Source organism: Myotis brandtii, unplaced genomic scaffold (assembly GCF_000412655.1).
Source record: "Myotis brandtii unplaced genomic scaffold, ASM41265v1 scaffold284, whole genome shotgun sequence".
Classification (NCBI taxonomy): Eukaryota; Metazoa; Chordata; class Mammalia; order Chiroptera; family Vespertilionidae; genus Myotis; species Myotis brandtii.
This window is the reverse complement of record NW_005360846.1, coordinates 50406-67469: the sequence shown is the minus strand read 5'-3', so window position 1 is coordinate 67469 and position 17064 is coordinate 50406. Positions and strand designations below refer to the sequence as shown.

At 56.0% G+C, this 17064-nt stretch overlaps 1 protein-coding gene across 1 annotated transcript in view; it reads left to right on the top strand.

The window, feature by feature from the left end:
• The first annotated feature begins 10231 nt into the window (after positions 1-10231).
• The window catches only part of SPNS2 (spinster homolog 2 (Drosophila)), a 25163-nt gene continuing 18330 nt past the window's right edge, over positions 10232-17064 (top strand). The window contains exons 1-3 of the mRNA XM_014541934.1: positions 10232-10289; positions 11802-11888; positions 12362-12427. Of these exons, the coding sequence (XP_014397420.1) occupies positions 10232-10289; positions 11802-11888; positions 12362-12427 (211 nt within the window). The remainder of the gene's footprint in view (positions 10290-11801; positions 11889-12361; positions 12428-17064) is intronic.

Sequence of the window (17064 nt, the reverse complement as noted above, 5' to 3'; positions counted from 1 at the left end):
AGTGGGGGTTTGGGGGATGGGGAGCAGTGGCTAAGCGGGTCGTGGACAGGAGGGAGGAAGGCCCGGAAAGCCCTGTGCAAACAGGGCCGGAGCTCTTGCACCACCCCGCCTCCAACACACAACATACACAGATTTCCTCTCCGGATGAGTCTGGCTCCCTCTCCCTCTCTTTATGGTAGATTTCCCCCACACTCTCCTGGCCCCGAATTCAGTTTTTAGGAAGATTTACTGTCTCTATGGCAACTACTATGACTTGGGTGGGGCAGGGGAATGGTCATTCCAGGTCTGAGCCCACCTGTTGCTGGCTGGCCCATCTGAGAGAGAGCCAGGGGATGCTGATACTCCATTGATCGGTCACTTTTGATGTTCCCCCCACCTACCCCTCCCCCACCCCCCAGAACTTTACAGTCTGGTCCTGGCTCCCGCCTCAAAAAAGAGAGTTCCCACTCTCTTTTAAATCTGTCCTGTGGATTTCTGTCTTCATGGTATAGATCAGCTCTGTCCAAAAGGAATATAATGTAGGCCCCATATACCATTTAAAAATTTCTAGCAGTCGCATTTAAAAAAATAAATAAGTGAAATGAATTAATATATTTTATTCAACTCAATATACCCAACCTACTTCGACATGTAATCAGTATAGGAGTTATGGGTGAGATATTTTGCCTTCTTTTTCATACTAAGTTTTGAAACCCTGCGTGTTTGACCTTTTAGCACGTGTCAGTTCAGGCGACTTGCATCTCAGGTGCTCACCAGACACAGTGGCTGGGGCCGCCGCAGTGGGCAGTGCAGCTCTAGAGTCCCTGATGCCAGATGTAAGTCCAGGCTCTTCAGCGGCCAGCTGTGTGACCTTGGGCATGTCCCCCGAGGCTTCCAGGTGATCATTTCCTCCTCTCCACCTCTGGGTCGTGTGGAGGAAATGGAATGTCTTTTAAGCACCTGGGACAAGGCCAGACTCCTAGGAGAGCGGCACAGATGTCAGCTGCCTTCTCTCCCTTGCCTCTGAGCAAGCTGTGCCCTGGCCCCGATGCCCTCTCGCCGTTCTCTGTTTTGAACAGTCTCTTTCAGGACACCTTTTCGAACCTCTCTCTTCTCCACCAGGGCTGCTCTCGGTCCTGGGAACAGCGGTAGGGCTGCCTCTGCCCTAGCATTCCCAGCGCCACCCAGTGATCCAGCTAATTATGGCCTCTCCTTGCCTTGAGAACCCCTGAGGGCAGCAGGTGAGGAGGGCCAGGCTCCGGCTCTTGCTTCCTTCCCGAGCTGTTTCAGTTGGATGAAATCATGAAATCGAGGGAACCCAGAAACCAACCCTGCCCTCCGCCTCCTTGTGCCGATGGGACACTGGGGAATGCAGGCGCTCATCCGAGGTCGTGGGGCAGAGAGAGCAGAACCAGAGCCCTCAGTGCAGTGTTCTCTTGGTGGAGGTCCCTGCTCTCTGCTGGCCGGACTCTGGGCGATGACTTTCACGCAGTTTATCAGGGGCTGTTTAAGCCCCCCCCCCCGAGGGCATGTGGCTTCTGCTCCCCTGGCCCCTCCCAGCCTGGCAGCCACCCACTCTCCATTCTGAGTCCACTTGTGGCTGCCAGGTGAGGAGAAGGAGGGAGCTGCTCAGGTGAGGGTCCTGGATCCCCTCTTCCCAGCTCCGCTTCCTGGTGCCAGAGTTGCCTCTGCCCCTGGACTCCCATTCTTTCATCTGTAAAGTGGGAGCAGAGCTGAGGGTGTGGGTGGCAGCCTTCTGCTTCTGGAACCAGGCCCTGCAAGAGGGGGCCGGCGCTGGCCCTATTCATGGTTGGAAGACCAACTACTTGAGAGCTGGGATCCTTCCCCAACTTCTCTGGGGTACCTGTCCCTTCCTAAGTTCCTTCCCTTTGCCCCAGCCCATGGATCCACTTGAAACTGGGTGGGGTGGGGGCTGGTGAGGAGAAGCAGAGCCCTGCCCTGGGGGAGTCCTTTTCTGCCAAAGAAGCTGAGACCGGTATCCATGGCAACCGCTCACTAACACAAACCCGGAAGAATAGTGGAGCATAGGGACCCAGCCAAGAACACAGGCCTGGCACGGGGCCTGGGGGCTTCCCCAAACACCTGAGCCGGTGCCAAGGGGGCTGCCAGGCTAGGTGTCTTGGTTCCTTTTCGTCTGCTTGGTTGTCTGTCCAGAGCTGACAGATGGGGAAATGGAGGCCCAGGGTCTCTCTCCTACAGGGTTACCTAGGTGGGAAGGGCCCATTAAGCCTCACCTCTGTGGCTGTCTTTGTGGATAAGGATGGTCAGTACTGCCTCCATCCCGTCCCCCCAGGTAGTTTTGTCCCCTTGGGTGGGCCTGCTGTAGCCTCTGACACACCAGCACTCCCTGAAATCTGCAGGGCAGGTGTCCCAGGGCTGCATTCCAGAGCACCTGTCTGGCAGGTCAGCAGGCAGGTGAACCGCAGGCCGGCCTGGAATGCGGGCACCCTAATGACTAACTGCCTGCTGCCCATTTCCTTGATCCTTCTTCCTCCTCAGGCATTTTGCGGTTGGTTCCGTCAGCACCTGGGCTGTGCTGTAGACCTGTTGGAGGAAGTGTCTTTAAAAAAATTTTTTTTAAAGTTTATTAATTGACTTGAGAGAGAGAGAAGAGGGAGAGGTAGAAACATGGATTTGTTGTTCCACTTATTTATGCATTCGTTGGTTGATTCACGTATGTGCCCTGACTGGGGATCGAACTGGCAACCTTAGTGTATTGGAACGATGCTCTGACCAACTGAGCTACCTGGCCATGGTTCAGAGGAAGTGTCCTGAACCTCACTACCTTAGTCTGGGATCCAGGGCCATTGAATGCCTCAGCCTGTGCCTTAGAGTCCCATTTTATGAATGGGGCAAGAGGCTGCAGGCTGCAGGTTACAGCCTGATCTGAGAGTAAGGCTGTCTGGGTCAGAGCTGCTCAGAGAGGAGAGAGCTCCGTGTCGCTTCTCCAGACAGGAAGTGGCTTTTGTTTCTGCCCAGGTGCGGGGGTCCTGAAATCCTGAGAGTAGAAAGGGAGTGAGAGGAGGGGGGCAAAGGAGACACGGGTTTGATTTTCTTTGTGTTGTTGTTAAAATACTTTTTTTTTTTTTATTTCAAAGAGGAAGGGAGAGGGAGAGAGAGATAGAAACATCAATGATAAGAGAGAATCATTGATTGGCTGCCCCCTGCACTGGGCATGTGCCCTTGACCGGAATCAAACCTGGGACCCTTCAGTCTGCAGGACGATGCTCTATCCACTGAGTCGAACTGGCTAGAGCCTGGTTTGATTTTCAAGCTCCTGGGGCTGGGCTCCTGTTGGGCTCTGACTGTCCTCTGGGCTGAGCTCCTGGCTTTGCCAGACTGGCTGTGTGACATGATGCAGATCCTGACCCCCTCAGAGCCCTAAATCCATAACAGGTGATTTTGCGCCTCTATTTTTTAAAAAAATATATTTTTTTGTTGATTTCTCAGAGAGGAAGGGAGAAGGAGAGAGAGATAGAAACATCGATGATGAGAGAGAATCAGTGATTGGCTGCCTCCTACAGGCCCCACACTGGGGATCGAGCCCACAACCCAGGCATGTGTCCTGACCTGGAATTGAACTGTGATCTTCTGGTTCATAGGTCAATGCTCAACCACTGAGCCATGTGGGTCGGGCTGCTCCTCTCTTTTTGTGGTCAGTATCTTGCTCCCAAGAGTAGCATGGATCACTTGGTCACAGGAACACTGATCTGCTGGCCCGTGGCTCTGCCTGCACCTCCCTCCCCCAGGGTAACCAGATCTGTTCCCCAGTTACTGCAGCAGCCAACCTCAGTTTCCCTGGTTGGGTCTCAGTGGTGCCGCTCCCCTCCTTCCGAGAAGTCCTCCCCAACTTTCTGGGCTGAGCCAGGCACCCAACTTGTGGTTTTCAACTGCACTCTTTCCCATATCCATCCCAACACCTACCCCTGTGTAGGGTGGCTGTCTCCCTTCAGCCTTGAGAGGCTGAGCCTGGTCATCTCTGGTTGTGGGTTCGATATCCAAGGGCCTGGCACAAGCTTGGCCCTTGTTGACTGACTTGAATGGCAGAGTTGGGTTGACCCTGACCTGTCTGACCCCAAAGCCCATGCTTCTGAGCTGAAAGGGCCTTGAAAGGTTTGGACGACCTAGATAAGGGACAGGCCCCTGCTGCTGAGGCCAGGGTTTCTCTCTAGGTGGCCGGCCCAACCCTTTCGTCCTCACCAGTCACACCATGATCCGTGGGACCTCACCCCCCCACCAGAAGGAAATTGGGGAAGTGGTCAGCATGGTCCCTGCCTGCCCAGCTCTTAGCCCCGACAGTGGGGCTCCCTGCCCCCGTACTGGGAAGAATGGCTTCTGTACATTCAGGAGGGCACGGGGGTGGCTATGCTCGGTCTCTCCTGCAGAGAGGGCACTAAAGGTGAAGGGCTGGCCCAGGTACACAGTGAGGCTGGGAAGTTGGTGAAAGGAGCCCCAGGGGAGACATAGCAGAAATAAGCAGGAACAATGCTCTCCCTGGAGCTCAGAGGGAGGACTGGGGCTTGGCTTCCTGCCCGCCCTAAAGGTGAAGGGCTGGCCCAGGTACACAGTGAGGCTGTCTGCTCTGGGCCTGGCTCTCTCCGGGTAACTAGCTGGGAAGTTGGTGAAAGGAGCCCCATGGGAGACGTAGCAGAAATAAGCAGGAACAATGCTCTCCCTGGAGCTCGGAGGGAGGACTGGGGCCTGGCTTCCTGCCCTCCCTCAGTCCCCTACCATCACGGAGACCTTGCTGGGGTCTCCCCCCAAACCTGGTAGCTCATGGAGGTCTTTGTGGTCCCTTTACGTCAAGCATGGATTTCCCAATGGGGTTCCAGGAGGCAAGGTGCATGATTAGGCTTTGAAAACCGTACAGGGCTGTGCCTGGGGAGGGGTGGTGCTACTTGGTCACGCCCACGTGAGGGCTGTGGATGTGGATGATCAGAGGGGGCTGGTTGCGCCCCCTTTTCTGCATTTTGTTGGGGTGAGGTGGGAGAACACAGGCCAGGTCTGGACCTTGGAGGCCAGCTCAGCCTTACTTCCCACCTGTTTTTTTGGCCTTTGTCCCATTCACCTCTGAATCTCAACTTTCCACCCGAGAAGTGGGAGCAGAAGTCGCTGGTCCCCTTGGCCACTGAAGCAGCACACCAGGAAAGCTGGGAGTCGGTGGCTTGAGCTGCGCTGTTCTGCGGTCTCTTATCTCTCTCCCTACACTCCCCTTATCTTAAGCCTGTGGTCACACAGGCCACGCCCTCTGAGGATCATGACGAGGGTGTGGCCACCTTGTCCTCTGTCCAGTGGTCTGGGGAGCCTCTGAGGTAGGACAGGGCCAGGGAGGCTGAGCTGGGAAAGGAGTGGCTGTGCAAAGCACCCAAATTGCTAAGGCCCAGCCTAGTTCCAGGAAAGCTGGCCCCAAATGATAGACTAGAACCACAGGACAGAGGCCGGGCTGCCTGTCCCCGCCCACCCTGGGCATGGAGACTTGGTGGGAAGAAGGGGGGCTCTCTGAGCTCTGGGGGTGGGTCCTCTCTAGGGCTGGCAGGCAGGGCTCTTGGTAGGGAGGGGTGCTATGGTCTCCAGCTGGAGTGCTCTTTAGGGGGACAAGTTGCAGTCTAGATCCTCTAGGGAGGGGGTAGGGCCTCTCTGAGGGGCACTGGGGCTGGGGCAGGGGTGGGCAAACTTTTTGACTCGAGGGTCACAATGGGTTCTTAAACTGGACCGGAGGGCCGGAACAAAAGCATGGATGGAGTAGTTTGCCCACGGCTGGGCTGGGGCCTTATACTCAGGATCCCTGCAGAGATAACCATTAAGCTATCCTGACATTAATGACCCAGGTTTGTAGAACAACATGTGGGTAGGAGGGCCAGCATATGAAGAACAAATGTGATTGAGGTTTAGGATGAACCTGGCAGGGATGTAGGGCGATCCTGGGTTCCTCTCATCCTGAGGCTCCCAGTAGGGGCCAGAAGCTCCTGGCAGTCACTAAGCTTGTCCCTGGTGGGAGCTCTGGGTGGAAGAAGTGTGTGTGCTGGAGAGCCTGGGCCCCGATTGGGGACTGCCTTGGCCAGTCCCGTTAGGCTAAAGGGGGGGTGTTGTCAGTCGGGCCAGGCTGTGGTTTCCCAGTCTTAGCCATCCATCCAGAGCCAGGTCAGCAGAGCCAGGCCCTCAGGCCCTATAATTACTGGGGTGGGAGCTGTGGCCCAGTGTTAAAGCAGAGAAAGCCAGCTCTGAGGCCTCCACAGGGGGACCAGGGTCCCTCCTAGGGGGACCAATCAATGGCAGGCCTGACCCATCCCTTCAGATCCCTAGGCCCTGTCTCTCTAGCCATCTGCCCTCATTTTTGAGAAAAGATCACTGAGGTGGGAGTTCCCATTGTTCTCTGTCAGGACTAGGACTCCTGCCCCATGAGCTAATGATGTGTGATGACATTTATTGACTACCTACTGTGTGCCAGGCACCATTCTAAGCACTTTACATGGACCAACCCATTCAAATCTCACAACAACCATAGAAAGCAGATCTTAAAACTAAGCCATATTGCAGAAGATGAGACCGGCACAGAGAGGTTAAGTAACTTGCTTGGGTCACACAGCAGGGAAGGTTGAGAAGCCAGTATTTGAACCCAGATGGTTTGGCTCTAGAGCCCATGCTCTTGGGAATTCAGCTAAGTTACCTGTTGCTCTGAGAGAGGCAGAGTGACTATTGGGTGGTGATGACTGTGCTTGGGGAGTGAGCTTGAGTGGCCTGCCCGGGCTGACTAGGCAAGAAGAGACCTCAGGATCACAATGTCCCTACCTTGCATCTGAGGCTGGTCTGAACTGGGGCTCCTGAGGTCATTGTGGGCTTCCTTGTACACCGTGGCCTTTCAGCGGACTCTGTAATGTCAGCAGTTTGGGTCTGGACCTGGCTCCACTGGTGGCTACAGAGGGACCAGCAGTGATGGGGGTCACCGTGAGTATCTGTGACCAGCCAACTGGGTGAGTCAGGCCAGATTCCAACCAGCTCTGGGGGTGCCCTCAGGGTTACAGGTACCTCTTCAACAGGAGCTGCAGAGGAGGGGTTGGGTGGTGGTGGGTGTCCTGGCAGAAGTGATCTTGGATCTGGGCTCTGGATCAGGTGGATCTTAACAAGTGAACATGGACACTCCAGGAGGGGGGCATGGCTGTAGTCAAGCCCTGGAGGCTTACATACAGGCTGTTATGTGCGAGTCATCGTGGCCTCAGATCAGGCAGGCCCGTGGTTTCCAAACACCCGGGCTGTGTGTTAATAGGCCCCTGCTCCTCACCTCTAGACAGGGTGATTGTACAGACCTGGATTATGGAGGCCTCAGATGCTAGAAGAAATCTGGCCTTCATTTGGGTGGCAATTGGGAGCCACTCAACATCATTGGGCAGCCACACCAATGAGCTAATACTGGTAGCCCTCTGAGAACAGTGTCTGGCACATAGTAAGCACTAAACATGTTAAAACCCAGATTATTGTTGCTGTTGGTAGTCGTTATACTGAACCAGGGGCCTGGGCCAGTGGACTTTGAAGAACACATGGGTAACTGAGCTCTACCCAGAGGTGACAACCACTGGATCATGGCGTTAGCTCCCTGAGTCCAGACACTGTCTGTAGTCTCTGAACCCAGCCCAGGACTTAGTAGATCGATACGTGCTTGTGAGGTCAGGCTGTGGGAGCGATGCTAGATGGGCCAAGAGAGGAAGCAGGGAGCCCGGAGAGGAGGCCACGGGGTGAAGGAGAGAATTGTTGGGCCCATTCATGCGCCTGTGGGAGGCAAGGGGGTATCATGGCTGACTCCCAGGTGTCTGGCCTGGGGAGTGCCACTCAGGGAATGGGGACCAAGTGGGGGAGCCCAGGTGGCTGGAACACTGAGGGGTGAGAGGGTCTGTGGGACTGAGTCACCAGGAGGAGTGATGGAGGTGAGGCCGTCAAGTTGAGGAGGGACGAGGACATTAGCTGTAAAGGGGAAGAGAGAAGAAGCAGTTAGCAGAGGGGACAGGTTAGGATTGCTTTCGCCACCAGGATGAGAGAGATGTGAGCGCTTTCTTAGGCTGATGTGCAGGAGACAGAGGTGAGGGAGCTGAAAGTCCAAGCTCAAGCCAGGGGCAGGCCCAGGGCAAGATCCCCGAGAGGCAGGAGGAACAGGTGGCCTAGAGGGGACCTTACACAAGAGACAAGACCCTTGGGGCTCGGAGAGTGTAGCTGGGGTCAATGAAGGAGAAGATTTAGATGCTCCTGCTGTTCCTGAATGTTTCCTTGGCTCAGGGAAGAGGACGCTGTGGGCAGAGGGCGATTCTGGCTGTGGATTTGGGGTAACTGCCTGGAGACGCCTGGATGGGGACCTGTGGCCATGGGACGGGTGGGGTGGGGATCCACCGTGCATGCCCTGGCTGGTGGGGCTGGTGGAGTGGGCTTGGCCTGAGTTGTAGGAGGCTTCTCCCGGGCGTGAGGCCCATCCTGTGACCCACCAAACCTCAGCCTCCAGGAAAGAGGCTAAAAATAAGGCTGTGGTGAAGGAGGGAGGGGGTGTGGGCCCAGGCCAGGCTGGAGCCCAGAGGAAAATCTGAGACGACCGGCCGGGCTGCTGTGACACACGCTTCCCGTGCCAGTGGCCGGTGGGATCTCATCCTCTTGTGGCCATCGCTCCTTCCAGGGCCGTTAGCGGGACAACAACCCAGAAAGGCTCAGGCGGGGCCTGCAGGAGGCCCTGCTTCCTGGGAAGGTTCCCTCGGGCCTTCTGCCTAGAGCTCAGGCCTTGGACCTAAGCTGGGGTGCTGGGGGGTGCGCATGGGTAGGGGCATCCAAAGCTTCCTGTGTCTTGGGGTCTAGACTGCCTGGGAGCCCCCTGGGACCCTGGATGCCATCTGGATGTGGAGAAACGTTCCTCCTCCTTCCCAGGAGCTCCGTGCAGTAGAGGAGGCCAGGGAAGCTGCCTGGAGGCAGAGGCAAACTTTGGGCCATGAAGACATGGGAGGGATGCTGTCTGGTCAGGTGGCTAGAATATGCCTTGGGAGGAAGCAAGAGTCTCTTTCTTTCTTTCTTTCTTTCTTTCTTTCTTTCTTTCTTTCTTTCTTTCTTTCTTTCTCTCTCTCTCTCTCTCTCTCTCTCTTTCTTTCTTTCACATATTTTTATTGATTTCAGAGAGGAAGGGAGAGGGATAGAGAGAGAAACATCAATGATGAGAGAGAATCATTGATTGGCTGTCTCCTACATGCCCCCAACTGGGGACCAAGCCTGCAACCTGGGTATGTGCCCTTGACTGGAATCGAACCTGGGACCGATGCTCTACCCATTGAGCCAAACCAGCTAGGGCGAGAGTGTTTTTATTTGTTGTGCACATAGGCCGTCTTCATGATGCCGATTGTGATATGGCCTTCTTCCCAGGAAGTGGCCAATAGTTACTGTAGATCCGTGCCCTCCATTCGGCTGTGGTTGGGGACCCACTGTTCAGGGGCCCAGGGGGAGTTTTACCTGCCTACCCAACTCCCGACTCCACCCATCCTTACCCAGTCCTTAAACAGCCCCTGTTCTGGGTTCTGGAGGTGACATTCTGGCTCCAGCGCTCCAGGGGCTCCTGGTCTAGTGGGGGAGGGGCAGACACACACATTCGTCTGGGCAGCCACTCCACAAATAGTCACGGTGGGCTGGCTGCGTGCTGGGCCCTGGGCCGGGGACAAGAGCAAACCACACAGAAGCAGTGTGGCAGAAGAACAAGCTTTGATTCTGGCAATAGACCTGTTTCAGATCTCACCTCTGACACCTTAAGTGCTCCATGACAAGTTATTTAACTTCTCAGAACCTGTTTCCTCCTATGTAAAATGGGGTCAATAATTGTAGATATTAGCAGAGGCAGCAAGGGGATGATAATCATAGACACCTGCACAGGTAGAAATACCATCTGAAGAGCCTCACACGGTACCTGGAACTGAGTGGGAACCAGTAACTGGTGGCTCTTAGCTCCTGGCTACAGTGGGTTCCCCACCCCAAGCCCTGACAAGGAGCTCATATCCATGTCCCTGTGTGTCTTCCCTGTAGAACTAACTAATCCTAGTGTGCCAAGTGCTAAAACAAGGACAGGGCAATTAACTCATTGAGGTTGGTGGAGGGGGAGAAATCAGGGAAGACTTCCCAGAAGAGGAAGCACCTGAACTAGTTTTGAAGGAGTGGCAGGAATTAGCAGTCAACAAAGTTGTGCCAGGGTAGAAGAGGAAGCATGTGTAATTGTGGGGCCATGAGTAGTTCGGGGTGGCTGGAGTACGGGGTGGAGGGGTGGTTTCCTGCGCTGGAAGGTGGGAGGGTGGGATTGATAAGGCTGAACCTGCAGCTGGTGGCCTGGTGAAGGGGCCTGTGTCCCCCTGAAGCGCTGGGGAGTCTCAGTTGATAAGGACTATGCGAGAGAGGGATGTGATCAGACCCACACGTCAGGAGGGGAACAAGTCCTGGCTCAGGAGTGGGAATGGACTGTGGGGTGGGAGGGGAGTGTGGGTGGTTCCCCAAATCAGGCCCACCAGGGCCACCCACAGGCCCGATGGAACTCTGGGCCTCTGAGGCCAGGTCAGGCCCCTTGGAGGTCCCACTTGGTGGCTGCATTCCACCGGCCCAGGATGGGCCCTGGGCTTCTGCCTTCAAGGCAAGGCCACAGCCCGCCTTGGTTATTAAGTCATTACCGGGGCCTCACACAGCCTCTTCATTACGGGTAATTATGGCAAATCCACTGCGGCATTAGCAGAGAGGAGGCCAGCTTCTCTTGGCTGTCAGGCTGCAGCTGGGGCTGACCCCCATCCCAGGCATCTGCCCAGCATCCCAGCCCTGGGTCTTGGGAGAGACAGTGAGACAGTCTCCCCACTTACACCCCAGCCATCAGGTGGGACCCCCATACAATGCTTGGAGATTCCCTTTCACGTGGCATGACTTTGACCGTGTGGCTTAACTTCCTGTGCCTGGGTTTCTTCCTCTGTCCAGTGGGATAATAGTACCATAATAGGGTTATATGAGGATTAAACTGGCAAAGCACTTAATGCTCAATAATTTGAACCATCCTCATTTCAAATGCTGACATCATTTTCATCATCATTATCATCATCATCATCATCATCATCATCATGAAGAGCCTGGGAATCCCCTGAAGGCAGGGTCTAGTCCAGTGATGGCGAACCTTTTGAGCTCGGCGTGTCAGCATTTTGAAAAACCCTAACTTAACTCTGGTGCTGTGTCACAGATAGAACTTTTTTGATATTTGCAACCATAGTAAAACAAAGACTTATATTTTTGATATGTATTGTATATATTTAAATGCCATTTAACAAAGAAAAATCAACCAAAAAAATGAGTTTGCGTGTCCCCTCTGACACGCGTGTCATAGGTTCGCCATCACTGGTCTAGTCCCTTCTTCTGTCCCCTGCATGGGGTGCTCATAAGGCAGGCCCCGTCTCCTCCTCCTTTCCCCCCTGTCCCTCCCCAGGGCAGGTGTGTGGTGGTCAGCGGGGCTCTGGCCTGGCCTCCTGGTGTCCTAGAGATAAGCCTGCGGGGGCCCCTGGGTCCTCGGGGCTGGGGTTGTGCGCACTCACGGCCCTGGTTGAGTGCAGAGAGGAGAGAGGGCCCCAGGAGCTTGTTGGCCCCAGACAGCCTTGGCCCTGTCTGTTCACAGCTGGGGGCAGTTTCTGGTTCCGGTTCCCCACCCCCCGCCCTGACATGCAGTGCGCTAATGGGAGAGCAGAGGTGGCTGGGACTTGGGGGAAGGAATCTCCTTCCCCCAGAAAAGCAAGTCTGGAGCCCCACCTGCTTTCCTCTGTGTCCAACAGGTGGGGGTCCTGGTTATACTCCTGAGGACACCTGGGGGGATGTGTGCGTTTGTGTGCGTGTGCGCATGCGCTTGTGCACACGTGCAGGTGAGCAGGTGTGAGCATTGCTCCTCAGCCCTCTCCCAGCCAGAGAGCTTCCCTTGCAGTTTCAGCGGCTGCCCCGCTGCTCTCTGGGCTGAGGGGCCCGTGTCTGCTCCTCACTGAGGCTGGGGCTGGGCCACAGGTGGGCAGGTAGGAAGCTCAGCGGCCTCACTGGGCCGAGGAACCACGGAGGAGCCCGGCCTGCCTGCGCCTTGGGCCCCTGCAGTGGCGGAGGGAGGGGGTGAGATCCTCTCCCCAGGGTGAGCACAGGAGGCCAGTGGGGCAGGATGGAAGCTTGGCCCCCAAGCTCCCCAGGGGCCTGGCTGACGCGGCCAGGGTGGAGTTGTCTAGATGGGGCCAGGCTGGCCCCGCAAGGTGGAAAGAGGGCTGGTGTGGGACTGGGGTAATCCAGTCAGGTGGGGAGTCGGGGTACCAGGCATCAGACGTCACCAGTAAGCACCGTCTGTCTTCCCCGCCAGGCGTCCTCCTGGACATCCAGCAGGACTTCGGGGTCAAGGACCGAGGAGCCGGGTTGCTGCAGTCAGGTGAGGCCTCTACCCCTGCCCGGTCCTGCCCCTCCTTCCTGGGGGGTCATTCTCCGCTGGGGCTCTGCTTTGTGTACAGATCCCACTGTTGCCACTCACAAAGGGCCCCCCTCCTCCCGCCTCTGCTCCTCTTCTGGCAAAAGAAATCAAGCTGCCACGCCCCTGCCCTGAGAGGCCGTGGGAGGCCGAGTGCTGGCAGAGGGCCCAGGTCCCTGCGGGCGGCTCCCAGGTCCCTGCGGGCGGCTCCGGGGCCTCAGGGGACCCAGGGCTCCAGATTTCATCCGGAGGCTTGAAAGGAGCTCCTTAGGGTCAGTAAGTTGGGCGCTGTCCTCAGGGCCCGGACAGCCCTGTTTTCCATATCCCCCCACCCCCAACTCCTTCCATTGACATCAACCTGGGAGTTATCGCTTAGATGTCAAATCAGGAACCCACCTGGTCAGCCCAGAACCCTTCCCAGACTTGGGGCAGGAGCCTAGATCCAGGCTTGAGGTTCTTGGAGGCTCTGGGCCTTCTGACTCTTGGGGAGGCAGGGCTGGAGCCCCTGGGCCAGGGCAGGGTGGCAGGTCATTAAGCAATTACCCCTGCCTGTTGGCCCCTCCCTCTAGGGTCCATGTCTCCCTTGTCCCTGCCCTGCCCACTGCATGGCCCGGGTGGGTCTGAGCTCCTGGCTCCCTGGCCCTCTCACTAGTGTGGCCATGCTGGCTGTGCTCTCGGCAGGCCCCTCAGACCTGGGCCGAGGCTCAGGGCCAGCACCGCGTCTCAGCCTTGCTGTGTGGCGGGGCCTGGCCCCCTTGGCCCTGGTTCTCCCGGGCCCAGGGGTCCACCTGACTTTGAGGCCCAGTCAGATGTGTGGGAGGAAGTCCATAGTCTGCATTCCAGGCTGCGAACCCCTTCCCCTGCCTGGGCTCTCCTGGGGGGAGGGGTGGAGTGAGCTGGCTTTGTCCAGGAACCTGCCTGACCTGTCTAGGTGGCATTCCAGTCGAACAATGAGTTCATACAGCCTGGCTACCTGTTGGGGTCTTTGGGGCTCAGAGAGAGGGGGTGTGATAGCTTCGGGCTCATCCCTACTATGTGAGAGCTGACAGAGTGAGGACTGGGGCAGGCGGTGTGGTCCAGCACCTCCTAAGGTCCCTGCCATTGCAGATGTCACCTCAATGATGACAAGGATGTGAGCCCAAACCCCTCCCCTGGCCCTTGCTGGGTGTCCCTGGCTGGGCCAGAGCAAGTCAGCCTGCGCTGGGGTCTGGGACAGGTCCCTCCAGCCTGGGCTCTGCACTTAGAGCAGCGGTTCTCAACCTGTGGGTCGCCACCCCTTTGGCAGTCAAATGACCCTTTCACAGGGGTTGCCTAAGACCATCCTGCATATCAGATATTTACATTACGATTCATAACAGTAGCAACATTACAGCTACGAAGTAGCAACGAAAATAATTTTATGGTTGGGTCACAACATGAGGAACTGTATTTAAAGGGCCAGAAGGGCCCTGACCGGTTTGGCTCAGTGGATAGAGCGTCGGCCTGCAGGCTCAAGGGTCCCGGGTTCGATTCCAGTCGGGGCATGTACCTTGGTTGTGGGCACATCCCCAGTGGGGAGTGTGCAGGAGGCAGCTGATCGATGTTTCTCTCTCATCGATGTTTCTAACTCCCTCTCCCTCTCCCTTCCTCTCTGTAAAAAATCAATAAAATATTTAAAAAAATAATAATAAAGGGTCAGAAGGTTGAGAACCACTGATTAGAGAGTTCAAGCCAGGTGGGAGCATGGGAGGGAGCAGGCTGCTGAGCTGGGGAGGAAAGGGCAGGAGAGAGCCCAGCCACCAGATCCTCCCTCTGTGGCCCCTGGGTCACTGGGAGCTGCTGAGCTTCATCCCCTCCTGGCCTTGGCCTTGCTGACTGATACAGAACAAGGCTCTGCCCCAGTCTCTCCACTCAGCCCCACTAGTGAGGTCAGGCCAGTGCAGCCACCCAGCGAGCAGGTGGGAGGGCTCTGAGGGTTGTAGCGCGGCCACAGTGATGTCCCAGGCTGCCTTCTTGGCTAAGAGAGAAGTCGTGGTGGTCCCTGCGATCCCTGGCGACCTGGCCAGAGATGGACACATATCCCATAGGCATCATCTCGTTTGATTATTCCTCCTCCAAGCTTCACTTTCTAGATCAAGGGACAGAGGCTGAGAGGGGAAGTGACTTGCTTAAGGTCTCATGGTGAGACACTAGCAGGCCTGGAACAGGAATTCTGCATATACTGTCCTCTTGGCTTGGGGAGGGAGCACAGATGGCCCCTGGATTGGTGAATCTTGTCCCAGGTGTCTGAGAGTCTGGATCTCAGCATTCTCAGAGGGAGGGGATGGGGGTGGGGGCTCTGGGCCATGATGAGAGTCCCAGCACTCTCAGAGACCCCCTAGTCTTACGCCCTGACCCTCAGCCTAACACCTACCCCAGCACAGCTGGGACGGTTCCTAGAGTGTCCTCACCCCGTTGGCCATTTGAGCCAAGAAGCCGGGTGAGCTAGACCAGGATGTGGCCCAGTGGGCACCCAGGCAAATCACCTAATTGCCTGGGCCGCAGGCACCTGTCTCTTCCCCAAGCCCTGATAAGGTCGGAGACAGGTGGAGGGCGCCAGCCAGGTGTTGGTGCTTGCCCGGATCAAAGGGCCAGGGCTGAGAGCCAGTTGTCTGCTTATTTCTGGGCACCAGGGGCTGCTGGGCCAGGAGACAGGCTGGGATGTGGCTGAGGGTGAGGCCTGGGCCTGCCCCTGCTTTTCCGGTTGGGACCAGAGCGGGAACTTGGCTTGGGAAAAACCTGCTTTCTGTAGCCCCCTTGCAGGTTGCTGCTAGCTCAGAGCTGACCCCCGAGTCTCCAGAAATCTGGCTCTTGGCTCCTCCTGTTTGGGAAACCTGGGCCTCCTTAACCTACACCTAGAGAGGCAGCTGCACGACGGGCCCTGAGCTGGGCTCTGCCACAGACGCAGTCCCTGCTCTCGGAGTCCGCTCCGATGGGAACAGAAAACATCCAGTCTCCAGCCAGGCCTGGGGGCCAGGGGGCCAGCTCTGCCTGGACGCAGGTGGAGAAGTTCCTCAAGGAGGGCATGTGAGTGGGGCTTTGAAGGATGAGTTAGAACTTATTCAGGGGAAAGATGTCTACTCAGTCTGTCAGATTGCGTGGCTGTGAGAAGGCTTCCATTCCCCTCCACGCTGGATGAAAGATGCCGGGAAACATCTAAATTACGTGACTGAGCTTGAACGCTAAAGCTAGCAGGACAGTTTCAGGGGCCAGAAGCAAAGAACTGAGCTCACACACCGGAGTGGGAGCTGGTATTAAAGCCCAGTGCTGCGGAGTGTTTTGGGAAAGTATGTCTTAGACACTTCTTACAGTATTTTTAATGTAAACATTTAAAAAAAATATGTTTTTATTGATTTCAGAGAGAGGAAGGGAGAGGGAGAGATAGAAACATCAATGCCAGAGAAACATTGATCAGCTGCCTCCTGCACGCCCCCTACTGGGGATCCAAGCTCACAACCCAGGCGTGTGCCCCTACGGGAATTGAACCATGACCTTCTGGTTCATGGGATGACACTCAGCCAACTGGGCCATACAGGCTGAGCTCATGTAAACATTTTTTATGCTGAAAAAAATTTAAATATCCATACAGTGTAGAGAGAATAGTACAATGACCCTCCATCTAGCCATCACCCGGATTCATCAAGTTATCTCCGGGCTCCGGGGTTACTTTGTTCTGAGGAGCGGGCAGTGCAGACTTGGCTTCCCGTGTCGCTGGGTAGCTTGGTTTCCACTCAGAGCCCAGGCAGCTCCCTGATTTCAATCTGTACCCCCAGGCCGGTAGGCAGTGTTTCCCTCTGTGGAAGACATCGCCTTCCTGGTTCCGGCTTCATGCGGAGCCTCGTCCAGCCCCTGCTCTGTGCAGTTCTGAGACTTCCCCTGCCTTTCCCGTATAGACCCGAGGTTTCCAGGAACCCAGCAGAGGCCAGTGCAAAAGTGCTCGGTAGGGAAGCCTTAACGATCCAGATCCTGCCGGGGACACAGGGGACCACCCCCGCTGAAGACAAACTCAAATGTGAAATGGGTAGAGCACACACAGACACCCACCTTGGAGGGAGGGAGTCAGCTGGCCCAGACAGTGGGAAAACCAGCTCCCAGAGAACCGCAGAACCCCTGGAGGGGCCTGAACACTAGGCAGACTCAACTTGCAAAGCTCTCCGGGAAAGAGTAGGATTTATAAGGCAGGAACAGTCCCTGATAACTAAGAACAGGGAGATATCGAAAAGACCTACATTTTAAATTCTACTAGAGAAAAATCTAATGATTAAAATTAAAAAGGGTAATAATTAGCATTCTTAACAGGTAGACTAGACCCAGTTGAAGAGAAAATAAGCAAGTTGGAAGATGGAGCTGAGGAAATCAGCAGAAGTGCAGCCCGGAGGGGGAGAGTGAAGGTTGTGGCTGGAGTGTGGGGGGATGAGAGGAGGGGCTGGATCGCAGGCAGGGTCTGATGGTGAAAGGCACCTGGGCTTTGTCTGGGGCAGTGGGGAGCCAGAGAAGGTTTCAGGGCAGGGCAGGTGCCTCAGGATCTTTACTCCGGGGCCCAGTGTGGGAAGGGATGACAGAGGAGGCTGGACGGCGTTTCT